Source organism: Peromyscus leucopus, chromosome 7 (genome assembly GCF_004664715.2).
Source record: "Peromyscus leucopus breed LL Stock chromosome 7, UCI_PerLeu_2.1, whole genome shotgun sequence".
Lineage (NCBI taxonomy): Eukaryota > Metazoa > Chordata > Mammalia > Rodentia > Cricetidae > Peromyscus > Peromyscus leucopus.
This window is the reverse complement of record NC_051069.1, coordinates 66,571,718-66,598,361: the sequence shown is the minus strand read 5'-3', so window position 1 is coordinate 66,598,361 and position 26,644 is coordinate 66,571,718. Positions and strand designations below refer to the sequence as shown.

The 26,644-nt window shown below is 45.5% G+C and overlaps 1 protein-coding gene across 2 annotated transcripts in view; it reads left to right on the top strand.

The window, feature by feature from the left end:
• Lrrc1 (leucine rich repeat containing 1) overlaps window positions 1-26,644 on the top strand; it is a 119,856-nt gene that overhangs the window by 62,934 nt on the left and 30,278 nt on the right. The window contains exons 3-4 of one of the 2 annotated variants that reach the window (XM_028859836.2): window positions 13,227-13,305; window positions 17,319-17,408. In XM_028859836.2, coding sequence (XP_028715669.1) covers window positions 13,227-13,305; window positions 17,319-17,408 — 169 coding nt within the window. The remainder of the gene's footprint in view (window positions 1-13,226; window positions 13,306-17,318; window positions 17,409-26,644) is intronic. The other variant, XM_037207795.1, reaches the window with a different exon arrangement.

Below are 26,644 nucleotides of genomic sequence, written 5' to 3'. Positions count from 1 at the left end.
CAAACCCATAGGATGTTTTCTTGATGGGCGGTACCACCCGTGGGCAGGTAGACCTGAGTAAGATTCAGCCAGGAGAGCAGCGCTCCTCCTCCATGGCCTCTGCTTTAGTTACTACCTCCAGATTCCTGCCTTGACTTCCCTTCATGATGGGAACTAAGATGGCTTCCTTTTATAAACTAAGACGACATGAGCCTTCCTTTCCCAAGTTGCTTTTGGTCACAGTATTTTATGACAGCCGCAGAAAGTCATAAGGCACCTGGCAGTTTCCATATGCAAGTGTCCTAAAATTAAAAAAATTCCAAAATCGGAAATACTCTTGGTTTTAGACATTTCAGACAAGAGATGGTCAGTTTGTGCAGAACATTATTTTGCCCAGTTCAAAAATCAAATGTCTGTTACAGTGGTTTGATTACCATTTAGCAGAAGCAAGCAGTTCCCCCTCCCACTCCCCTTTCACCAGACACTGGGATGGTGATACCTGTGAGGATTGTTTTCAGGGCATGGAAGTTGAGCCTGCCCCTTCAGGTTGTGGTTTAGCCGAAACCCACTACATAGTGTGTTCTGATCCTTCGCCTTGGATTTTTTTTTGTAAATTACAGAGAAAACACTAGTTTTACAAAGTGTATTTTGTAACATTCATCCAGTGCCAACACCGAGAGAGAGAGAGAGAGAGAGAGAGAGAGAGAGAGAGAGAGAGAGAGAGAGAAAGAGAGAGAGAGAGGCATGTGATGGATGCATGAATAGACAGTGCATTTTCAGTGGGTGAGTTCTGTTGTGTCTTTTGAGGCAGTTCAACACCCTTATGAGTATCTTTTCATCTGTCACTTGACAACTTGTAATTTGAAAGCTTTTTACAGTATTCCTTTGAGTAATGTAAACATGTTTTGAATTTCTTTTGAGAGCCTTTTTTGTACTCCATTTTCTTCCTTATCTTTTAAGGGTTACTTTAGAAAAAAAAAAGAGAGAGAGTTTGTATTGGAAGTAGAGAGCTTTTTTAAAAAAAATAAGTTTTAGGGCTGGAAAGATGGCTCCATGGTTAAGAATGGACTGCTCTTGCAGAGGGACCTGAGTTCCAGTCTCAGTTTCCATGTTGGGCAGCTCACACCCGCCTGCAACTTCAGCCCCGGGGGAGCTGATGCCTCTGAGGAAGAAGAGGTTGTGTGAGATCCACACAGATCCCCCCCCCCATCTGCCGTCTCCATCCACCATTCCTGTCCTCACCCTATTCACCTGCAGGACAGCTTTCTTGCTCACATTGGTCATACTTCCATCCCAGGCGGTCTAACCAAGCCTTCAGTACAGCTTTTTGGAGTTGAATCCATCAGGGTAGGAGGAAATCTCTTTGCTATGGAGGTAAAATTGTGCATGGCAGTAACTGTGAGGTACCATGCAGACATGCCCCGCTCCTCGGTCAGTATGATCTGAGTCTAGCTGTGTATTGGGTTCAAGTGAGGCAGGTTTGGTTTGGTTTGCTTGCTTGTTTGAGGCAGTGCCCAGGCCTACCCTAGACTGCCTTTATGAATTCTTGCGTGATGGTGGCCCCAGGGGTTCTGATATGCCAGGGCTGAGAACCACTAAAGGTAAATGCCCTATTATTTTTAAAAGGTATCTATAAAACCCCCGTTTATTTCCAGATGCCCCAGTATTTTTCAGAGGCGTCTGTAAGACCCCCTCCCCTTTATTTCATCTCCTTCCCTCCTTCTGCAAGGTCTTACTCTGTAGTTCAAGCTGTCTGTTTAGTCTGTGTCTGAAGACTGAAAACCCCTCGCTGCGAGGATACTCAGTGACTATAGTAGTGTATAGGGGTGTGCTTTGGGAAAGCCCAGGGACATAGCTGGGAATCGGTGTCCTGGCTGGTTTCTCTGGGAATGGCTCCTCTGTGCATGTGGACAGAGCTGTGTTCACTCTTGGCCCTGTGAGGGCTCTTACCTACTGTGAGTGTGTTATCCAAAGAGGGACTCATTTGGTCTGTGATTGAGTCCCAGCCCACAGTGTACGGAGTGGTGTGGCAGGGGAACACGGCTTAGCAGAGCGTGGCCCGACTGGAAGGGCAAGAGGTGCTTTTAAAAGAGAGCACGAGAGCTGGCATCTTCAGATAGAGGAGTGGGCACTGCAGGGGTGTGGGGAGTGGGCACTGCAGGGGTGTGGGGAGTGGGCACTGCAGGGGTGTGGGGAGTGGGCACTGCAGGGTGTGGGGAGTGGGCACTGCAGGGTGTGGGGAGTGGGCACTGCAGGGTGTGGGGAGTGGGCACTGCAGGGGTGTGGGGAGTGGGCACTGCAGGGGTGTGGGGAGTGGGCACTGCAGGGGTGTGGGGAGTGGGCACTGCAGGGGTGTGGGGAGTGGGCACTGCAGGGGTGTGGGGAGTGGGCACTGCAGGGGTGTGGGGAGTGGGCGCTGCAGGGGTGTGGGGAGTGGGTGCTGCAGGGGTGTGGGGAATGGGCACTGCAGGGGTGTGAGGAGTGGACACTGCAGGGTGTGGGCGCTGCAGGGGTGTGGGGAGTGGGCACTGCAGGGGTGTGGGGAGTGGGCACTGCAGGGTGTGGGCGCTGCAGGGGTGTGGGGAGTGGGCACTGCAGGGATGTGGGGAGTGGGCACTGCAGGGTGTGGGGAGTGGGCGCTGCAGGGTGTGGGCGCTGCAGGGGTGTGGGGAGTGGGCACTGCAGGGGTGTGGGGAGTAGACACTGCAGGGGTGCTGTCAGAGGAGAAAAAGGTTTCGTGGTCTAAGGATGAGGGAGAAGGTGGGGTAGGCGTGTGGAGTTGAACTTTCTTGGTCAAAGCATATATCCACTAGAATCTTTAGGTAATTTGATATGTAAGTATCAGTGACTATATCTAGCCATATTAAATCAGAATAATTTCAAAGAGCTGTAATTTTGGATGAAAAGGGAAGATTCTGATGAATAAAAAGTACTTCATTTTTGATATTCAGTGATCTTTTCTTGAAGTATAAATAACTTTCAATTAAAATTATGTATGAATGTGTATTTAGACACGGCTGGTTTTAGAAGTAAAATGAATGCCAAATGGCTGTATCTCTCTCCTTTCTGTTACTTGGTGTGAAACCTCGTATTTAATATTGTCTTTATGAAACAGGACCCTGTACCTCCAGACTCTGCGGGGAAGGAAAGGCTGGGCTGGAACAGTTGCTCTGGTAGCCGTTGCGGGAGTTCTTAGGTGGAACTCTTTTGGGGACAGGGTACCGTGTATCCTGGGCTGGCCTTGAATTCACCACGTAGCCAGTGCTGACCCTGGGGCTCCTGAATTTCCTGTCTCGTCTCTCTAGGGCTGAGATGACAGGTGTGCTACCACACATACCTAGAGGGGACTTTTAGCACGACTTGTACAAGACTTCTGCAAAGTGACCTTTCTAAAGGGTCCTTGTCTGTCTTGCCTTGTTGTCTGTGCCCTGTGAGGCCCAGGCCCCGTCAGCCTCCTTGTGCACGGAAGTGGATGCCCAGAACTGGACAAGGCCGGCTGCCTCCGGGGTGTCTGAAGTGCTCGGGGGATAATATGATAAATGGAAACATTCGAAGAAATTCTGCTTTCGGTTTTCCCCTCTCATTAGCAGAGGAACAGCTGTGACAGCAGAAAGGGGGCCTGGGAGAGCACATTCATATTTAGTCTGCTTTGACAGCCCCGGGTATTTTTAAACAGGCCTGAGTCAGCCAGCCTGCAGCACAGCACTCACGCTGTCTTAATCAGCCAGCCTGCTTGGCACACAAGGACCTCGTTTTAGTCTAGTAGTAAATACTTGCACATGAATCAAGACCGTGTACTGACTGTCCCCGCAGTCGCCGCGGCCTGTCAGCACCCCCTGCACATGCTTGTTCTCGTCACTGCGGGCTGTTGTGGTCGTGGTGGAGTTTGAAGTCTCCCTTTGGCCGAGGCTCGATTCATGGTTTCTGCATAATAGGACCCCACATTCGGTGCCAGCCCGGCCCTCTCTCCCTTCCGCCTTCCAGTCGGGTTGCCAAGTAGACACACTGCCCACTTTCTGCTCAGAAAGTGCCTCGTGTCGTGGCAGCTCGCTTCCTTCAGACGGTGGGGTAGTGTCATTCCACTCACTTGCGGCTCGGGGGTTCTCATCCCAGGAGGCCGTTCTCCATCCCTAGAATCCTCACAATCCGTTCCTCCTGCTCCCCCAGGCCTTCTGCACCCACATAGGTAGGTTTGGATGCTCATGCCCTCTGCCCACACTACGTGGCTGCATTCTTGTTGCCCTTCTGAGACAGGGCTTCCACCTGCTGCTTGGAGTTTCCAATTAAAAAAAAAAAAAATCCAGTCACACGGAAGTAACTTTCCCCTGGACCTTGGTACCTTCCTCAACAAAAACCCCTTTCTGTCTTTCTGGTTGCCAGGCTTGTTTTAGGCACCCGTCTCATCCAGACTCTCAGACTTGGAGATTCGGTGCAGCCGTGTAGTTTTTTTTAAACACTAATTTAATTTCTGTAGACCACAATGATGTGTCTGTCGCTGTGAACCAGAAAAAAACTGGGGAAACAAGCTTAGGTCTAGAATTCCCATCGAAGGTTCCTCTTCCTAGGCACTGTCGTGCACCACACTGGAGATGTGGGGCGGTGGACCAGGATGGGAGGTGACTGAGGGATCTGGCATGAGGGAGGGGCGTGGTCGGAGTGTGACAGTGGTGGGAGCCGCGGCAGAACAAAACAAACAGATGCTTTTCCTTGTTCATCTCACCGCGTACTTTCCTTTCGGTGGCTTGTTGATGTGGCCCAAGGAGCAATAGGAAGCAGAGGTGAAGAGGAAGTCCACAGGGGACAAGCAGAACAGAGCAGCAGCCAGGAACTACTCCCTGCCTCCCGCTGAAAGACAGCTTGGCACGTAGTCTTGGGAATTGGACAATACGGCGTGTAGAACTCAACAAAGCCTCTGGACTCGGAAGGTTACCTGCGCTGTAGACCAGTGAGCTGGTGTGAAAGTCAAGGTAGTCAGAGGTGCACCACGCAGGGACCGTGAGGACAAGTGTCAGGGGTACAGTGTGCGCGGACGCACCTGGTGTTAGGGGACTGGACTGTTGATGTGAAGAAGGCCCGAAGCTCAGCTCCGTAAGGTGTGCAGAGCCCCGGGGTAGGTGAGCCTGGCCTCACCATCGCCTGCCCTGCTTCTGTCCTTGATAATGACTGTGACACAAGTTTCTCTGTGTCAGCTGCCATCCCTAGTTGGGAAAGCTGATAGTAGAAACTGTGAATGCCAACATGACTCCGTGTGTGAACAGTTCTAACCCTGACTTCGTGTAACCGGCTTCAGGCAAAACACAGACCGACTGAAAATACTGCCCCAGTGGTTTATGCAGCCTGATGAGCAGTGTGGTTGTTTTTATTGGCATTCGACGTGGGGTTGCCATCTCTTATTTTGGTAAGAAAAATGGTTGCCATAATTTAGCAAGAGACAGATTGAAGCCTTCCAGTCAGGATATCATTTCAAATTAAATAGCAGTCCTCTATAATTAATTAACTCATTCAGCATCATGATGAGACAAGCTTACAGTATTCTCCCATTTTTCTCATTTGGGCAGCCAGTGACTGCTGTGTTGGAGACGAGTCTGGCCACTGCTGCTCTGCCATTTCCTTCTGCTCCCTCCTCCTCCTCCTCCTCTCCTCCTCCTCCTCCTCGTCCTCCTCGTCCTCCTCCTCGTCCTCCTCGTCCTCCTCTCCCTCCTCTCCCTCCTCCTCCCCCTCCCCCTCTCCTCCTCCTCCTCAGCCTCTGTGGTTTGGCTTCTCCTCACATCACCTGTAAAGATAACAGTTTATTCCTGGAACCCAGCTTGTATCGATGCCCTGCTTCCCTGTTCTCTTGCTCTGTGGACCATGCTCTGAGTGCTATTTGCTCTTGACTTTTGGAGGTTTCTTAATTCTTTGCTCTTCAACCCAATGGACCTCCATTTTTAAGGATTCTGTGCCCTTAAAACAGGAGGCTCAGTCTTGTTTCCTCTGCCCTCCACACTCCTCACCCACCCTCGTTTCTGCACAAGAGAACAACCTGACAGTATTTGGTGTTTCTCCGGGGACATTCCTCTGCTGTCTGTAATCCCTGCAGTGTGTCTGGAGTGCCTCAAAGGTGGCTCTGCAGATCTTCAATGGGACCTTTGTGCCTTCCTTGCAGAGGGATTGGTCCAGAGCTCTGCTTTTCCAGATGCCAGTGGAATGCTCTTGGACCATTTATTTGACGCTTCTGTGTCTCTAAATAGGTCGCTACTACCCACCTCAGTATTTGTTACACAGAATAAGAAGTGCCAGTGAGCAATTAGTTTATTCATTAAAATGTAATGTACCCTGACAGACACAGTAGGCTGCCCACAGACCTCCACAGAAGGCAGGCAGGGCTCCGAGTTCTGAAACCAGCACTGAAACCCGTGCTCAGAAGGACAGTGCCACATAGCCTAACTTGACTCCATACCTTGACATCCCTAAAATTGTATTGGTACTATGAACATAAAGAGAGGGTCTATCTTGATAATTTTGGGGACACGGTGACCCATTTATTCCTTATAGGATCGTATAAACTAAGCTTACACATTGCTTTTGGGCTGGGGTGGGATAAAATCTCAGCCTGTGTTAAAAGTGAATGCCCCGAAGGGCAGGGAATGTCCCTTGAAATCACGTCTAAAGTGCCAGGATCTATTGTGAAGGCTCTGTCTGTGTGAGCAGCCCCCAGCAAACAGTGCCACAGTGGTGATCTGCCTGCTTTGTGGACAGAGCTCAGCACTGATGAGAGTCTCTGTCCACAGGCCACAGAAATCGTTCTGCTGGTAAACTGTGGATTTGGTATGTTCTTTCCAAGACAGCTAAAACCCATTAGTCACAAGCAGATCAGATTCAAGAGATGATGGTAGCTTGCGGTGGCTCTGAATTAAAGGTTATCTTAACATTTTATGGAAAAGAGGAATAAAAATAACAAAATCTGATACTTATAAAATGCCTGAGAGATTTTGTTATTTTTATTCTTGGCTGTAAATGGACATGGCTAATATGAACTATAGAAAGTAAGATTAAATTATTTTGTTTTGTTTTACTTTTATAGTACTGGAAAGTAGAAGTTTTGGATAATTTAATGAATTGATGAAAATCTTAATGCTAAGTATTAATTTACTAATGTGTAAATACATGCCTATTCTGGGTTTGGTCATTACTGCTTCCCAAATAATTAAAACAACAGCAAAAACTCTTAGGTTCTCATTAAGGACCTCACTCTTCTTCAGTCTGGTTCCCTTTATCCTTAAGTTAACAGTAAGATGGAGGTGCTTGTTATAGACAAGGAAATTCTCGTGTGCAGCAGATTCAGAGTGAATGTCAGGCTGATTCAATGTCAAGGGACCTTTCTAGTCCTTTCTCCAGACCCTCCGCTGACAGTCTGTGGTGTCCTCATAGTCACCCTTTCCTTAACGTTTTAAATCAAATGTCACATTTATGCCTAGGCTTGTCTTCTGCGCCTATTGGTTCAGTGCTATCAGGCCTTTCTTCATCTACTTCCTCACTTCTCAGATTCCTACAGTATTGACATTATGATCTGCCAGCGTTATTTAAGAAATACCTGTGATGTCAGTTTTACTGAGAAGGAAATTAAGGTATAGACATGTTAATAGTCTGCCAGGGCACAGACACACAGGCTTCATAAATACAGAAAATCAGTACAGATAATACTCCTGGCATTTAGGAGGATGTGTAGTTATCTAGATGATGGGGGCTAACCCAGGCAGATAATAGTAATAGTGAACAAGAAAACATGGAAGATTTACGGGTGGTCAAGAAGATCCAGAAATTGGTTGTATCTAAAAGGAAGGGTGACAGATTTTGAGTTATAGGGTTTTTTTTTTTTTTTTTTTTTTTTTTTTTTTTTTTTGTTTTGTTTTGTTTTGTTTTGTTTTTTTAATTGAGTTCAGGCTAGACCTGTCTGGCATGGCAGTTATTTCCATACATTTTTTTGGTCTTGAATCTCCCATTTGTTGTTCCTTACAGAACATGTGGGAACCAGTTCATAGTGATTTTAGCTGGGAATACCTAGCACTTTATTGTGCCTATTGTAGGAAAAGCATTGTTCTACTGGTAAAATAAGAGGTGATACTACTTGGGTTGCTGTGTGACTAATCATGTGATAGATTCGTGTGTTTTTATCCCTTTTGTCGGTTTTTAAACTGGAAGCTATTAATTGCACAAAATAATGGGTTTCATTCCATTTCCATGCGTGTGTATGATGTACACTGGTCACATCCACCTCCCTTTTTCATTCTCCTCCCTCCCTCCCTCCCTCCCTCCGTCCCTCCCTCCCTCCCTCCCTCCCTCCCTCCCTCCCTCCCTATCCTTAATAGTCCCACTTCTCACTCCCCCACCCCCACCTTTTTCTTGTTCTTTTGAGGCCGGGTTTCATTCTGTCTTCTCCCAGATATCTTCGGCCTTACCGCGTAGCTCAGGCTTGTGGCCTCCCAGATGCTGGGGTTACAGCCTGGGCCAGCATGTTTAGTCGTCACCCCTCCCACCTCCTTGTTGCTTTCCCATAAATTCCATGGAAGGGAGAAGAGCCGTGGTACTTGTCCTTGTGCTTCCGCCTTAGTTTGCTTGTGTGAGCATCAGTTCCACCCACTTTCCTACAGTGACATCATTTTGTTCCTCATGGCAGAATAAAACTACAGCGTGAGCAGAGGCTGCATTTTTTCACCCATTTACACATTGGTAGGCACATAGGCTGGTTATATGGTTTGGCTATTATGAAGAGGGCTGCAGTAATATGGAAAGGTAGCTCTACAGAGTGCTGACTCCTTTTATCTATCTATCTATCTATCTATCTATCTATCTATCTATCTTTTTTTTTTTTTTTTTTTTTTTTTTTATTTTATCTATCTATCTATCTATCTATCTATCTATCTATCTATCTATCTATATCCATCCAAGCACTGGGTAGCTGGGGACTATGGTAGTTCTGTATTTAGTATTCTGAGTTCATAGTGATTGGGTTCTTTTACACCTTTACCAACAGTGTATTGGAGCCCCAACCCCATCTTGACCAGCAGTTTTTACATTTTCTTCATGGGGTGAGATGGAATTTTAAGTCTCGTTTTCATGTGCATCTCCCCGATGGCTAAGGATGCTAGGCATTGTATTTATTGAAGGTTTATACTTCATTTGAACTGTCTGGTCAGCTTCCCCCCCCCCCTTCTCAGTTGGATCATTTGTAGTTTTGTTATTTAATGTTTTAATTTTGAGTTCTTTGTATCTTCTGAATCTTTATCTCCTATCAGATTAATAACTGGCAAAGACACCTCCCCCCCCCCAGATTTGGTGTTTTGTATTTGTCAAGGCTCTCTAGAGGAAGAGTATTTATTACAAAGGGGGTTTATTAGATTGGCTTACGTGATTTGAGTTGGGTAGTCCAGCAGTGGTCAAATCTACCTTGGAGAGGCTGAGAACCTGGTGCTGGCTCAGTCCACGAGGCTGGATGCCTCAGCAGTTGTAGTCTGGTGATGAAATCCTGGAGGATTCCTGGAAAGCCACTGGTCTTCAGTCCATGTTGGAAGGCTCAAGAAGCTGGGTTCTGATGGCAGTGAAGGATGGCTGCAGTAGCAGCAACAGGGTAGATGCATTCACAGGCAGGGGGAGAAGGCATGCAGGCAAAAGCAGCATTGTTTCCCCTTAGACCGATTCATGTCTGGCTGCTGCCAGAGGTGCCATCCACTTGGGGGAAGGTCTTCCAACATCAATTAACTTTTCTAGGAATTACCCTTAGTGACCTGTCCAGATGTGTGTCTCTTAATTTATTCTAGACCCAGTGAAGTGGATGATCAAGATTAGTTGTCAGAAGTTCACCCCTTGTCAGCTTGATACCTAATTGTATCTCCTTATGTCATACTTAATTTCCAAATGAAAATAAAATAACGGCCATAATTCTACCTAACATGATATAACTATCCTACATTCAACTAAAAAGACTGTTATTAACAAAATAGGACAGAAACCCTCACAGCAATTAGAATTTCATTTCTACAACTGGTCATTTGGCCTTAACTGGTATTTATACTGCCTTTCTCTAATAACCATTCTGTATTTCCTTTACTCTCAGCAAGCAACTCAGCATGTCTTGCTTGGTTCTTTATCTGGAGAGGTGACTCATGCTCTCATTTCTGTAAGTTATGGGCCATTTATCATCTTGCCTGGTTTGAGTTGTAGTTTCCCACTGACCTTAATCATAGGATGTCGTACCACCAAGAGACACCATAATGGATCTCTTCTACTCTGGATATACCTTTTTACATTGGAAAAAGCAGTCAAGTTTCCTGATAGCCTGGATGAATCATCCTTTCTAACACTAACTCATTTCTCAGCCTGTTGAGAAAGTGGCTGGGGAGCAGTCTTAACTTCCAGTTCAGTGGAATAGTTGTGCCTCCAGGAGGAGCATTTCTCTCTCTAGAATCAAAACATTTGGCCAACAGAGCCTGAGGTCAAGCCATACTTGGTAGTGGGTCACCAAGGATGATGGTACATCCCCATTTCTACCCCTTAATTCCAGGACTCCAAAACCCAGACTGGAGGAGAAACAATGCTATATAATGGATACTGATGTAGCCTCCGAGAACCCTGCTCTAGGCCTCCAGTCTATCGCTACCTAATTGGCATTGTGACTGTGTCTTTAAAAGGCCATTCCACCATTTTGTCAAGCCAACTGCTTCAGGATACATAAGCCACTGAGTCCTTGGTCAGAAGCAGTACTGTATGGAATACTGTGACTGTGATAAGACATTGTGTACATTAATGGGCGGTAATTTGGGCAGAACTACACGCAGGAAGGCAAATCCACACCCAGAAGTAGCTGGTATTCTTCCAGTAAGGACAGAGCCTGCTACCAGGTCCCTTGGCTTACCACTCCAGGAATAGTGCTCACCAGGGGTTCAGTATTGTTCTCTGTAGCTGACATGTTTGGCATTCACAAATCTCCCTTTGTGAATGGAAGTATACATTGTTAAATCCATGTATGGCCTCCATCTCTGTCACCAGAGCCATTTTGTCCATGTGGAATTGGGCAATGGCAGGGATAGTCAGAGCAAGAGGTTGACTACTCTCTGTAGAATGGGTCATCCTATCTACTTACCAGTGTTTCCTCTGTTGACGTAACCTTTCAGAATTCACACGTGACACTATTATCTTCATGTTCCTTGCATAGCTGGAGAGATTTATCCACAGATTTCTTTCTTAGCTGTCTTTCTCATCAGTTTTCTAATTCTGCATCTTCCTGGTTTGCCCACCATTCAGTACATGGCCACAGCTCACAAATCACTGCTTCCCTGCACACAGAACATATTTCCTTCCAAGCAAACCATACAAGCCATGTACATCATGCAAAGATTTACCTATTACAGAGATTTCCCTTCAGCGTTGTCCCAGCTGTCCACTTCTGGGTGGTGCCCAATACCATCCCTGTCTGCTGACGCTTCAGTTACTGCTGGCATGCTGGATCACAGAGCCCCAAAAGAAAAGGAGCCTGCACAGTAGTGGGGGGACCTGTTGAAAAGCTGCCTTCTGTTCTGGGCCACACTTGAAAAACGAGCAACTTTCCAAGGCCCTTGGTATATGGGCCAGAGTAACACAACAGAGTGAGGGATGTGCTGCCTCTAGAATCCAAGGAGACCCTCTCAGCATTGTGTTACTTTCTTAGTGATAGGAAGGGATAGGACCAGCAACTTATCCTTCCCCTTAGAAGGGGTGTCTCTGCATAACCCACCCCGCTGGACTTGTGGAAATGTCACTGAGGTAGAAGGCCCTTGAAGTTTGGTTGGATTTGGTTTCCATCCTCGGAGGAGCATACTCTTTACCAACAGGTTCAGAGTGGTGGTTCTCTCCTGCTCCCTTGGCCCTGTCAGCATATGCCATCAATACGATTGGACTGTTTTGATACCATGCGGAAAAGACAAATGATCATAATCCCTGTGAACTAAGTTATGGCACAGGGCTGGAGAATGAATAATAAACACCCTTGAGGTAGAAGAGTAAAAGACTTGTCTCTCATGGTCCTTAAGGACAGGTATTGAGATCAAGCACCTGTAAGATTAATGGCCACTTCAGCAAGGATGATGTTGTAGCATCTGCTACCACAGCTCCTTTTGGAGTCACAACTTGATTAAGTTTGTGATCATCCTCTCAGGATGAGCTCCTGTCTTAACTGGAGGGCCACAATACTTTTGGGGGCTCCCAGAATCAGTGTCAGTTGTGGACCACTGTCTAATAGGCTCTGAAAGGTCTGATGGTTTCCTTTCCCCCAGTGTAAAAGGCCATAGTTTCCTTTAGGGAAAGATGGGAGTGAAACATGAAAAAAGACTAGCAAACCTTTCCACAGTTGCAGTGGGTCCTTCCTCAAGGGAAGATGGGCTCCTTTTCATTCAAGGGGTCCTGGGTCTTTAAACTAGCTAAAGTCTGGGAATTGGTAAGGTGCCATGAATGTCTGTTGCTATGACTCAAGACAGCCATTCATCTGTTCTACAATTTTTCTGCTTACATAGCTCAAGCAGGAACTTAGACGTCCTGTGAAGTCTGTTTCACTTCTGGGAACATGATGGTTAATTACCCAGTGCCAGAGGTCTGCACAGGTCAGACCATTATGAACATTGCTTTTTCTATGTTGTCCTTTATGACAAGTGAGCTCACCTTGCTCTGGTTTAGTACTGCCTCTTGACCCTTGCTGCCCTGGGTTCCACCTGTCCCATTGTGTTTAGGTGTTCCAGCTGAGCAGCTGTGACTCATACTGTAAGGTGTGGCATGCCGGGAGAAGCAGTGACAACTCCTCAGATGTGCTGGTTCCCCTCTCACAAGCCTGTCCGTTGCAGTGTGAGTGAGGACATGTGCCCTCTGCCCCCATCTCCAGCCATCCGGTGTCCCTGAGCCTTGGGTTCATCCACACCAAGCCAAGGCGGATCAGACCGCTCCAGCTCATTCGCACCAGACTGTCTTTTGACTCACACTTCAGTCAATCAGCCAAATAAACTGTTGGCACCTCTCCAGTGGTGTGAGCTGAAATATTAAACCCAGAACCTGTGCTCCTTGGGACCATACATTTTTAATGTGCTTCCTTACAGAACATACATATTTTCTGAAAAAAATGTAGAAAATAGTTCTGACAAGTCGGGGCCACATTCGAATGAGGTAATGGCGTCTGGATTTTCTCTTGTGATTGTATTCGGTCCTAAACATGATTAAAATGTTAACAACTTTCTTTGTTCCTCTAGATATCCCCGAAATTCCAGAAAGCATCTCCTTCTGTAAAGCCCTGCAGGTAGCTGACTTCAGTGGAAACCCCCTCACCAGGTAACCTCCTTCATACTTCCCATTTCTAGTTACGATGCTCAGGGTAGCAAAGGATATGGCCAAGTGCCGCATCCAGGAGGTGCCTAGATGGGGCACTGTCTCCACCAAATAGGATGGACTTTTAGTCCATAAATAAACAGTGGAAGAGGGCACATTGGTACTGATGGAATCGTTGGTAAGGGGGACAAGGGGTCCCTGAGGACTGTATAAAGCAGAAGTTAAAGAGTACATTTCTGAGCAGCATGAAGAGCTGTAGCTTAAACAAAATTCTCAGTTGGGTCAATGAGATGGCTCATCAGGTAAAGGCACTTGTCAGAAAATCTGACGGTTAGAATTCAGTGCCCGGGACCCACATATCAGAAGAGAACTGATTCCTGTGGGTTGTCTTCTGACCTCCACACATGCACCATGCCACACATAGTGTACTGTCGGGTGTGTGTGTGTGTGCCACTAAATAAACGTCAACATAAAATAAAAATAAATTCCCAATTCGTCTCCTGTCTTACAGGATCAGACTGAGGCTAGAGAGATTCCCAGGAAGTCAGTTTCCTTTACGGACCTTGGGGGCTACATAGGTACCTTTCTACTGAGTTATGCATGCACCCAGCCAGAAGAGTCTTATTCAGCTTACTTTTTATACTCCAGTGATGAAACATTTATAATACCCACTTTCCATACAAAAGCACACACACACACAAAAGTTTTGTTTGTCCCTCCCCCGGCCCAACCCCCAAACAGGGTTTCTCTGTGTAACTGTCCTGGAACTCGTTTTTTTGTAGATCAGGCTGGCCTTGAACTCACGGAGACCCACCTGCCTCTGCCTCCCACATGCTGGGATTAAAGATGTGCACTACTACTGCCCAGCTATAAAAAAAACGTTTTATCACCATTATTTCCCCACTTTTGCAATAGCTGTGGGGGTTTCCTTAGGTTTATCGTTCCGAGTCTGGCCACCTGCCCCGTTTTACTACTTAGTTCAGCTCCGCCCTTCCTGGTTCCACAGAACACTATCTGGGTGTGGTGGAGGGGCATTATCATGGCTTTCCTGGTGGCCTAGCTGAGTTGGGAGTCCACGGACACCTGCCTCCAAGTGTCTGTTGCTAGGGTAATTGAATTGGTATCCATATGGCAATTCAGAGACAACTCTTGGGTGTGTATTCTAGAGGTTTCTCAGGGCTGGTGTGTCCATTGGTAGGATTTCTCAAGGCTCTGTACGTAGCTGTTCCCTTTGAATTTGAACTGGATTTAACTTATTCATTTCAAAATTGAGACTCCCTGAGTATGGAACAATTCCCTATTTAATTTTGTTTTACCCATATCTCATTTCCAAAAATTAAATATTTTTTATGGTGTTTCTGGTTTCTCTCTTTTGGATTTCAGTGACTGATACTCTTATCATTTATGACTGAAAAATAATAATCAAGAGTTATATAAAGCTAATACCTTTATTAACTCTTTACTGTCCTCAAGCTGTGTATATCATCTTTCCTAGTTACCGTCACACAATTCTCTCCTCAGAACCTCAGAAGTTCGTGCTCCCCGTGGCTTTGAGAGCCTCCTCAGGGCCTTTGTGCTGAACAGTCTCTACCCTGATTGCCCTTGGCTGCCTGTCAGTCTCTGCGCACTAAGGAAGCCCTTGTGTTCATTTCTCAGCTTCCCCTCCTCCCCAGTTCTGATCCTTTCACCTTCCCTCAGACTGCAGGTAGAACACCGTGCGTCTTCAGAAAGCTTTTCCGCTTACTCCCTAATGCCCACCCCACCCCCCATCCTTCACAGCACCCACTCTGTGCTGTGTTTTCATAGCACTTGACATTCACACGTGAGCTGTCCCTCTGATGAAGACTCCCTCATGGACGTGAGGAAGTGACGTGCATTTCTCTCTTATTATCGTATCTCCAGTCCAACTGTAATTCTAGAAGGAAGTGCTCAGTACGTGTTCACTGAACTGAGCAAACTGAGCTTTCAGGCAGCTTCTATGGCCCGGCAAGCTGGGGAGTGCCGTGTGGTGCAGCCGAGACTTAACCACTCAGTCACTTAAATCGCCTTCTGCTTTTCCGCTTTTCTCCTCCTAATGTCTGCTAACAGTTGACTCCACAAATTATCTGAAGGCGCTCTCAGCGAGAATACACTCAGCTCATGTGAGCCTTTCATTCCTGTTTTTATCCTGGCCTCAAACGTGGCAGGATTCTTCGAGAAAAGCCATTTCATTTGGCAGGTGTCCTGATGCTAAGAATTAAGATGTTACCTGTGAGCTGAGGGAAACGTCGTAATTGCTTGGCTTGGCCCACTTAGTTTATGGCTGGGGAGAGAAACCTCAGCTGGATGAACAGACTTCTCGACCGTGCAGCTAGCGTTGGAGAGCGTGGGAACCTCCTCACCCGGCTTCTGCTTCCTCACATCCGCGTCATGCTTGGCTTCCTCACCTCCTGCAGTCCGATGCCTGCTCCCACTGCTTCCTTCCTGTTAGCAGCTGGAGAAAGGCAGAGAGCAGCCAGCTAAAGCATTTTACCTGCCTTCAGAACATTTTAGGTATTTTTAAGATTGTAAAGGAATATATATGTCTGGCAAAACTCAAGACAGATCAAGTGAGTTCTGTCTTTTGAATTATGAGTAACTATCTTCAGCAAGCGATTCCCAATAACATAATAAGACATTCCTGTTGGTACCCTGTTCTTGGGTGCCTGGATTGGGCTTTGAATTATGAAATTAACCTGTATTAAATGTCAAAACATTAATATGGATTTTTTTTTTTTTAAATACAGACAAACCTAGCAACGGAAAAGTATAGTGATCAAGAGTTCACTACAAAAGCCAGAGGTCTGCTCGTGCTGCGAGAGAGCTAGAGAGAGAGAGATAGGTGGGGGGGGGGGGGGCGGGGAGCTGCATCTCATTTTAGATGTTATCTTTAGTCACGATTTTCCCTCTAAATATAGGTAACTGTAGGAATACTGAAACTAGAATTTCTTTGTAAGTTTTAAATAATGATTTTGTATGGAATCCTGTTGCTGGAGGGCTTCTCTCCAGGTTCCACCAAGTCCCGCAGTCCCACAATCCACGTATAAAATAATCACTCAGACGCTTATATCACTTATAAACTGTATGGCCATGGCAGGCTTCTTGCTAACTGTTCTTATATCTTAAATTAACCCATTTCTATAAATCTATACCTTGCCACGTCGCTTGTGGCTTACCAGAGCCTTTACATGTTTCTTAAAACCTTCCTCCAGAATCCTTAGGATTTTGTGGTGTTTGAGCCATACATTTGTGTAGACTACGTAGTGAAAGGTAACACTATCTGAAATGAGTGACGTCTTGAACTAAAGAAGCAGTCCAGTCCAGACAGTAGCAGTTGGCTGGCAGCCCGTCAGTGTGGAGCAATCCTGTGCTCTGGGCATTCTGAGCTGCGACGGGGAGACGGACTGAGCAGCTGTCCTGTGGCTTAAATGCCCATAGGCCAGCTCAATCTTCTCTGCGTTTCCTTCTAATCAGTGCAGTATTTTCACTCCCAGCAGGTTTTCATTTGGTTTTTTTTTTTCTTAGGATTTATTCTTTTTTTGTTTGAAACATGGTCTCACTGTGCAGCCTTGGCTGTCCTGGAACTCACCGAGACCTACCTGCCTCTGCCTGTGAACTCTGGGCTGAAAGGTTGTGTGCTGTCACACCCAGCCAGATTCTCAGTAGTTTGGCTCCCACGGCAGCATCTTTCTTTCTCAGAGAACACCCAGCACTCCACAGCACCTTCCCTTTACTGAGCACGCACATCTGCCATTTTCATGATTGTGATTGTATCACTCCCCTAGTAAGTATCCACATGGCCTGTGCTTCCCTTTGTCGGACAAAGCCTTTTGCTTTTGCTTACAGGGGTAGTATATATAGGAGGACAAGGCAGGTATTCCATAATATAAGGTATTTCAAGAAGCTGTTGCAACCCCCACATGGAAGGAGTCTATATTTATACTTGGCCTACACTGCTTTACTTTTTTTAATTAACATTTTTGTTGTTGTTGTTGTAGGTTGCCAGAGAGCTTTCCTGAACTACAGAACTTAACATGTCTTTCTGTAAATGACATCTCACTGCAGTCTCTGCCAGAAAATATTGGGAAGTAAGTTTTTACAGAAGTCTGTGAGTGCCGGGGGTGAGAGGAAGCTTGTCAGCCACATCCTCTGCCGCTACAGCTTTTAAACGGAGAGTACCATTCCCCCATCCTTTGATATCACCTTCGAGAAAGATGAAAGTCTGGGCTGGTGCCTAGCAATCCCCGGTGATTCCTGTCTCCAGCCCTCGCAGCGATGGAGTTGCGGGTTCTGGGGTCCAGAGTCTCATTCTTGCTTAGCACGTGTACACTCACCCACGGAGCCATCTCTCCAGTGCCCAGTTGTTCCTACATTTTAATGGTTACAAACTGTCCTTCTATTTTTTATTTGTAAGAAATCTAATTTGTTTGAAATTTTGTTTTTAAAGATTGTGTGTGTGTGTGTGTGTGTGCGTGCGTGTGTGCGTGCGTGTCTGTCTGTCTGTCTGTCTGTGTCTGTGTATGTGTATGTTTGCATGCCATGTGTTTGTGAATGTTCATGGAGGCCAAAAGATGGTGTCAGACTCCCTGGAACCGCTTGATACGGGTGCTGGGAACTGAATTCTGGACTCCATTTGCTTGGAAATTTAGGCCAACACTAGACAAATGATACCTCACGAAACTAAAAAGTTCCTGTCCAGCAAAGGAAACAGTCAGCCGAATGAAGATGAGGCTCACAGAAGGGGAGAGAAACTTTGCCAGCTCCGCAGCTGATACGTCAGTATCCAGAATATACAAAGAACCCCAAAAGCAAAGAGTCAAGAAAATGACCCGGTTAAACAGTGGGCTGTGGGTCTGAACAGAGAGCTCCCAAGAGAAGAAATAAGAGTAACTAAGAAGCACCTTGTTCAGACTTGTTCAGTACAAATCCATCAGAGAAGACGACAGGTTTATCAACGGAACCTTAACAAGGACCTTTCCATAATTAGATGAACTTGTAAAAGTTGGTATGGTGACTTACCAGACGCATGTGCCTTTTTATTTTACAGCCAGGCAGCCAGTGCAGTGTCTCGCCTGCTGTTCTGTCACCAAATGTAAAGCAAAGTGTTGGAGATGATGAAGTATCACTTGTGCTGTATGTGCATGAACATAGTAAAGTGTCGTCAGCCTAGTGCTCTTGGGAGTGGTGGTGGTGTGGCAGCACACGTTGTAGAGCTTCTTATTTTTAATAAAAATATTTAAGCTGAGCGTGGTGGTGCACACCTTTAATCCCAGAGGCAGAGGATCTTTATGAGCTCCAGGCCAGCTTAGTCTGCATAGTGAGTCTTAGGACATCCAGGACTACAAATTAAGACCTGTCTTAACCATTTGTGTGTGTGTGTTGTGTGTGTGTGTGTGTGTGTGTGTGTGTGTCTCGTCTTAGATATATAAAACCATATGCATGTATAGCTACATAACCATATATACATACACACACATATATGTATGCATAATTTTCTTTTATCTCCTATAAAATTTTACGTGTATTTTTAATATGAGCAATGTATTGGTGCATAACGTATCATATTTAAAATAGTACATGTAAGGATTATAAAGGTACATTGTAGGTGTGTGGAAAGCAGCCTTTTATTATAGACTGTTAGGGAGTCATCTAAGCTCTATAGCAGTGGTTCTCAGACTTTGCTTTTCTGGGCTCCGGTGGGTTCTGTTGAAGTCTTCCCAGATCACTCTGGAAGTGAGAACCAATGCTTGGGTGGTCCCTGCTGATCTTTGTGTCAGTTCGCTCTACTTTTGAAAAGTCCCCCCACAGACATTTTTCTAGTTAAACTTGAGGGACTGCAGTTGCAGACCCTTGTTCACGTTTATAGCCGCACACAATGTGCAGATGTTACCGTGGTACAGATCTGTGTATAAACCAAGCAGAAAACTCCGAAGCCTTTCCTGCAAATGTGTTTTAAAATCGGCCCGGTCCCCTATCTTTCCAAGCCCGCCGAAGTGTGTTCTTCATGTAAAGGTTGAAAGTCCTTCCTCTTTGCCTCACCTTCTGTAGTGACGGGAAGAGGTGAGGAGATTCCAGATGTGCGGGTTCCCTGACCTGCCGCCTACTCCCCATACTGTGATTGCTTCAGTTCTGCATCTGTACAGAAAAGACTAGGAGTTGGGTGTTCACCCGTGGGTCTATAATCAGAGTGTGTACCTGCACCAGAACTCCAGTGACAGCAGGGGATGGATGGCACGTCTCTTTTCCTGCCAGGTGAACACACACAACAGAGCACACAGGATCCACTCCTTCCGCACAGCGAGGCATCCTCCTTTGTTCTGGACTAGGAGTTCCGGAATCTCCGCCAGAAGTGTGTTAGCCTGTCCCCATGCAGTGCCCTGCACTCAGCTATAAAAAGCGGTTGTGAAGACGTAACCATGGAAAGCATGGCTTCTATTGGCATAAAACTTTCTAATGGAGAATAAGTATTGTCTATTAAAAGTTCTTAATTTTTCTGACATAAGGAGCTATGAAGGAGAAAGGGGGTTATTTTTAGGGGAGAGTATCTGCCAAAAAGAATGGGAAGCCTTTCTCGTTCTAGTCACAGTTCTGACATTTATCACATTTACTTCCCTGCCTTTGTTGCCAGAAAGCTTAAGCTAGTTCCGATGTGTAGTGGGAGCAGCTGTGTGTGCTTCTGTGCAGTGAGAGGAAGTAGGGAATGGACTTCCGCGCAACGAGGGAAGGAGGGAGTGGGGTGCGGTGTTGCTGGCAGCCGCACCCTTGCTCCCAAGGCTGGCACCAACCACCCTGCGTGCCCTTAGCATCTTCTGCAGAACGGTGATAAGTAAACTGATGTTTGCATTGCTGTGCATGGCCGAGTTAGCCGGAGAATTCGAGTCTTTCTTGCAGATACTGCAGTTTTTAAATTGCGCGCTTCTCACAGTAAGGGCATTTTGTTTCTTCCTCCTTCCCAGGGTCTTAGAACTGTTTTAGGTCCCCGAGTTGTTCTGTGAGTTTGCACTTTACACCTGCTAGGATGATTATCAAAAAGATACAGGGTAGCCAGTGTCCTCTTTACATCCGCTGGGGTGGTATCGAAAAGGTACACGGTAACAAGTGTTATTGAAGATTTAGAGAAGTTGAAACCTTTACCTGCTGCTGGTGGGAAAGTACAGCCGTGAAGCATTATTGTAGCAGTGTGGGCCGGTTCTCTCTCAGAGTTGAACTCAGTTCCCACGTAGCCCAGCTCTTCTAGGCGTATTAAAGAATTAAAGACATGTCCATACAAAAATGTGTTGGTGAGTTCATGGCAGTGTTCTTCATAATACCCCCAAAGTGGACTCAAACTTGGATCCATGAGAGAATGGATAAATAAGATGGACACCCATCAATAAACTACTATAAAAGAAATGAAGTACTACTACATGCTGCAACGTGAATGAACCTTGAAAAGATACTAAGTTAAAGAAGGGGAAAAAAAGAAACTAGATCCCAAAGGTTACACAGCACTGACTCTGTTTATACAGAGGAACGAGTATGGTCAAGTCTGTAAGAAAAGAGCAGTTGTTAGAGGCTGAAGGATAGGACACGTTTGAAGAAGAAAGGATTGAATTTTAATGAATTCTTCTAGTTAGATGTACTCAAAAGAATTAACAACATGTACGTACAAGAATGACTTTGGTTCTTTCTGAGAGGGTAAACATTTTTTGGAATTAGTCGTAATGTGTGCATAGCTTATGAATAAATGTGCTAACAACAGGGAATTGTACACTTCAGAAAGAGAATTTAATAACTGATGAATTGCTCTAAGGTCACTAGTCCAATTAATTGCCCCTGGCCAGCACATGTGTCCAGTCTTTACGGTGCTAGGGTGATACAGAGTGGGGGTGAAGGTTGGAGGGACTGAGACCCCAGAGAACGATCAGGTCATACCAAGGACTTGGGGAGCCTGTGGCCCAGCCCTGGTCAGTGTGCTGCTTGGTCTTGGCCTTGTCTAACTCTTCCGTGAAACATTCATGTTACTGGCTATGAAATAATGCTATAAAAAAGAAGTTAGCGAAAGCGTACTCCTTGCACCGTTAATTAAAATTTCTCCTCAAAGTGGAGCCTGCCTAGAAGAGCAGAAGTGTCTGTGATGAGCTAATGTAGTTCCCAACACCACCATCCGTCATTGAATAGTTCCTATCAGTAAACATGTAATTATGATAATCTGGTGGTAGAAATAGACCGAGTTGGCAGGCCTTAGGTTCTCTGGCAGACTGAGCTAGAACATGTGAGTCTGATTGTGTATGTGCCGTCCTTGGAGCCGGTGACCTTGACTTCAGTGGACTTGAACTAAGTAAGCCCTGCGGCCATGGCTGACAAAGCCTAGCGCTAGGCTGCTTAGCTGTGGTGTGATAGAAGAGAAAATCCTTTGAGAAAACTGTTGCCATATTAAATACTCTTTTTTTGAAGTCTGGGGAATGGCTATACAATATTGTTTCAAAAGCAAAAATAATTTTTTTTTTAAAGTTTGGGGTTGGGGGAGGTATAGTTTACTGATAAATTACTTTCACCAGCAAAATTGTTTTGTTTTTACTCATTGTTACTGTAAATGTTTATAGTTTTTTTTTTTTATGATTTTGCAGCATATTGTCATTTGTTTGGTTTAAGTATCTTTCATTCTGTTTTCTAGATGATTTGGTAATGAAAATCAAAGTGGTTTAAAGAGAGTATTATTTAAAACAGTTTAAAAAAAAAGTGAATTTCTCAAAATAGCCACTCATTCACTCCCTTGAAATAGATTCCTAAATATACAGTCGGCCTCCGTTCTGACTTGGAGTGTAGCGTCTGCCCCGCTGTTCTGAACTGGATGAAGCATGCAGGAGGCATGACTTCCTACGCTTCCCGCAGGCTCCTTAGCTCTCTTCCTCTACTGCTGCTGCAAGGCAGGGCTGGGGGCGGGGTTACTAGTGGCAAGAGGTAATTCCCTGTCCTAGAGGACAGCGAGGCCATCCCAGCAGTACTGCACAGAAATTGAACGTGCTGGGAATGAAAGATGAGCTGTTTACTAATAGGGAATGCTTTTAAAAGTTAAAGATTGTGTCGGTAGTGAGACACTGTGTAGCTGTCTTAAGAATAATGTGTGTACAAGGTTAAAAAAAAGAGACACTGTCTGCTGAGGAAAGCAGTGTGGCAGGTATATGGTAGATGCCAGTTTTCTACTTCAAATAATATTACAGGGCTGGAGGGTGGCTCATTGGCTAAGAACATGTTTTTTCTCTTGCAGAAGACCCAGGTTCGGTTCTTAGCATTCAACAATCACAAGCATCTGTAACTCCAGTTCCAGAGAATCTGGTTCCCTCTTCTGATCTCTATGGGCATCAAGCATGCACATAACACACATCACATACATAGGCCAATCACACATAAAATGAATACATCTTTAAGGGGAAAAAAAAAAAGACTGGGGACTGAAGGCAAGGCTCAATGGTAGTGCTTACTGTTCTTCTAGGGACACAGTTTCTGTTCCCAGCACCTTTACTGGGTGCCTCACAGTGCCCATAACTCCAGCTCCAGGAGATCTGATGTCCTCTTCCGGCTTCTGCAGCATATGCACACCCATGGTGAACATAAATTGAGACAGACACACACACACACACACACACACACATATTTGGCTTTTAAAAAAGACTGGAGTCATACCTTCTTGTCTTTGCTTAAAGGAAAATTCTAGTTAAAATGTCTTTTGAAAAGTAATTGTGAGGGTGTATTAGAAGGGAATAAGTATGGAAGGAGAACTTCTTGCTGAACATGTGGATTTAAATATATATGTGTGTGTGTCTTCTAATGCTACATATATGTGTGTATATACATATGTATTGCCAGTTAACAAGGTTCACTCACCAACTCCAGAGGGAGAGGTAGCAGAGCAGAGCAGTTACAATGCTATGTGAATCCTGGCCTTTTTACTCCACAATTATGAGAGATGTTCAGTGTTTTTCCTTGTACCTTAGCTTTCTCCATACAGTTAGTTCTTGTAAAGCAGTTATAATAAATACATCATACAGTAAATTGCCAATATCATTAGTGCTAGTAGGATTATTAAAAACTAAGACTGTATATATATTAAGCAAAATTTTTTTGAGACAGAGTTTCTCTGTGTAACAGCTTTGGCTGTCTTGGAACTCACTCTGTAGTCCAGGCTGGCCTCGAACTCAGAGATGCACCTGCTTCTGCCTCCCATGTGCTGGGACTAAAGGCATATGCCACCTCTCTGGGCTCCTCAGTAGCACATTCTTCTGTGGGTTCTGTTAGACATGAGATACTGTTGACTGTGAGTGGGATATGCTGCCTCGGTGGGAACAGATACCATGTTAATGCTGTGTTCTAGGAGATGAGGGAAGAGCTGGTTCTTCTCGGTATCAGTGTCTGACTGCTTCTACACAGACGCTGTGCTGTGTCTGCTGGTAACCGCAGCGGTTTGGAGAATCATGTTCCACAGTGGGTTGGTAGGTCCTGTACGTGGTCTAGCATGTTCCAAGGCAGGATGCTAATGAGAATCAAGCCCATGGTGGTTTCAGATTAGTCTGTTGTCCTCTGGCTGAGAATGATTTGTCCAGATTCAGGAGTCTCTAGCCAATGCCTTTTCTTTGTGTCCTGCCCCTGGTTTGTGAGTCACAAATTACAGTGTATGTCAGGTACGAAATGGCCATGCCAGCACCTCCCCTTCCTGGGGTCCGTCCTCTGAGATTCCAGTGGTGGAAGATGATTACTGTGATCTTTCTTCCGACACTGACTGGACTTGGGGTCTTGTAATTTACCCAAGTGTGCTGAGGGACAACGGACGGCTCAAGTTGTAAAATAACTAGTCTGATTAATTTGAAGGAAAATATATTAAGCGCTAATCACCGTAACAGACACCTGTATTTTAGAAGATATTGAGAGTTAGTAATGAAATTTCTCAACCAAACAGGTCAGGATTTAAGCCTTTCAGACAGAGTGGCTTTCATCATGAGGTTGCAGAATCTGGTTATAATGTCCAGATCTTTATTTTTAATTTCTGGGAGCCATTATTTGTACATACGTTAATGGTAAGTGTCAGTCTACAAGTCTTGACTTTTCTCCCGAGAGAGATGCTGTATATGTGTAACCCCTGCTGCTCAGGAGACTCTTAGCAGGAGGCTGACAGAGGCATTCTGAGCAATGGGTTAGACTGTCGAGAAGGAGCTCAGTCTACATTGTTGTCACTGCCGAATGGAGCTGCTTCTGGGGTCCTGTTGAGAGTAGGAACTCTGCCTTAAGTTTGTAGGCATTTTAGTAATGTTTTGCTTGGGTATTGGATGTGCATGGTAACGATGCCATGCACTTTCGCTTAAAGAGAATTTTTAAAATCTGTATTTGTTTTTAATTTAGTATTTCAATTTTTGAAAATTTTGTACATGAGTACTGTATTTGCATCATTTTTACCCTTTCTTCTTCCCCCTCCAGCTCTTGCCAAGTGCCCCAACTCCCTCTAGATTCATGATTCTTCAGTTTGTGTGTGCACATGCAAACTGCATGCGAATACAGATATAGCCTGCTGAGTGTTCTTCCTATGTGCATTTCTGTTTAGGGTTGACCCCTGGGGATTGGGCCGTTTATGGGTGCTCATCCCTGTATAAGACTCTACCAGCACCACTTACTGCCTGTAGCTCTTTATCTAGGGGTGGGGTCTTCCGACGTTCCCTCCCATCTACTTGGCTTGTCAACTGGTGGTGTCACGGCAGATCTTGTTTAGGTAACATACTGTTAAGATTTCATGGATACAGCTTCCCTATTATATATAGAAGACACTGTCTTGTAGCAGTCATCGTGGTCCTCTGTCTGGCTCTTACAATCTTTCTGTTCCCCTCCCCCATGATATTCCCTGAGGCTTCAATGTAGGGGTTATGTTGTAGATGCATCCAGTTGTGGCTGGACACCCCACTGTCTGTTGCTTTTCTGCATTTTGATCACTTGTGGATTTCTGTAATCATCTCGGCTGTATGAGGGATAAGAGTTAGCAGTTACCTGTGGATGGCTAAGTATTATACTGGACTAGGAAAGTGGTACTCATGAGTTCTCTCAAGGGTCCATGACCTCATAAGCCACGGGTGATTGGCTAGGTTTAGCAGTTCTAGAGATGAACTCCCTCCAGTGGACAGTGAATTAGTCCACCTAGACAGCTGTTGCTTACTTCCAAGATATAAAGCCACAATTGTACCGCTGGAGACATCTTGTCAATCTGGTCATTGTAGTTTGAAGGCATTAGAGCAGTGTAGGGCTGTTGATTTTCTTTTCCCCATAGCAATGCGCCTTTGGCTACAGTAAGCATGAGTCCTCAGAGAGGGGCTTTCAGATCAGTTCCAGCTCAAGTCCTTGAAGCCCTGTGCCTGAAGTATGTGGTCTTACCCCAAAGTCAGGTCTTACCTTCGAGTTCGTGGAGATAACCATGAGCAACTGCCATTGCCTATACAGTGTTGGGACTCTTGGACTTCCCTGATGAACAAACAACTGGAAGAGAGGTTTCCCATGCCTAGCACTTGGGCATTTGTTAGTTGATGGCTCTTGGAGGAGTATTATCACCCAAGTGGAGTCAATGCATTTACTATATATTATATGTATACATGTATTTTAAGTAAGCATAAGTAATTTCCCCCATGTCTTTTTTTCATAATATTTTTATGGATTATTTGGGAATTTGACATCATGAATCCTGAGCACACGCTATTCCCAGTCTTCCCAGGGCTCCCCTTCCCCCCCTGGTGACTTCCCCTACCCCAAAGAAAAAGAAGAAAAAGAAAAACAAGTCCAATTTGTATTGTCCATATACTCACTGGAGCATGGTCAAACTCTTGGTGGCCAGCCCCTTAAGGAGAACTGAGTCTTTCCCACCACTCCCCTGCCAGAAACAGTCAGTTGTGGAGAGCTACACTTCAGCATCCTTAGCACAGTCTTTATGAGTTCTCTTCGGTGGCTTTCTGTCTAGGCTGTTATTTTGTGTGTGTGTTGGGGGGGGTGAGGTGGGGGAGGAATTTGTCTCTCTCTTTCTCAGCTGTGAGTCTGTAGTCATCAATACCATGGCAGAAGTAGCTTCCCTGCTCTTTGCAGTCAGCAGGAGCACTGATCATGGACTTCCACATTGTTTCTGGAGACAGCATGGACCATGCACATCCACATGGTCTCCAGTGTCAGCATGTGCCATAGACCTCAGCATAGTATCCAGTGGCGGTACGGACCTCGGACATCAGCACAACCCTCTGCCACAGTAGGACCATGGGACCAGATGTGTCCCTCAGTGGCAGCATGGACCCAGACATCACCATGGCCTCAAGTGGCGTCA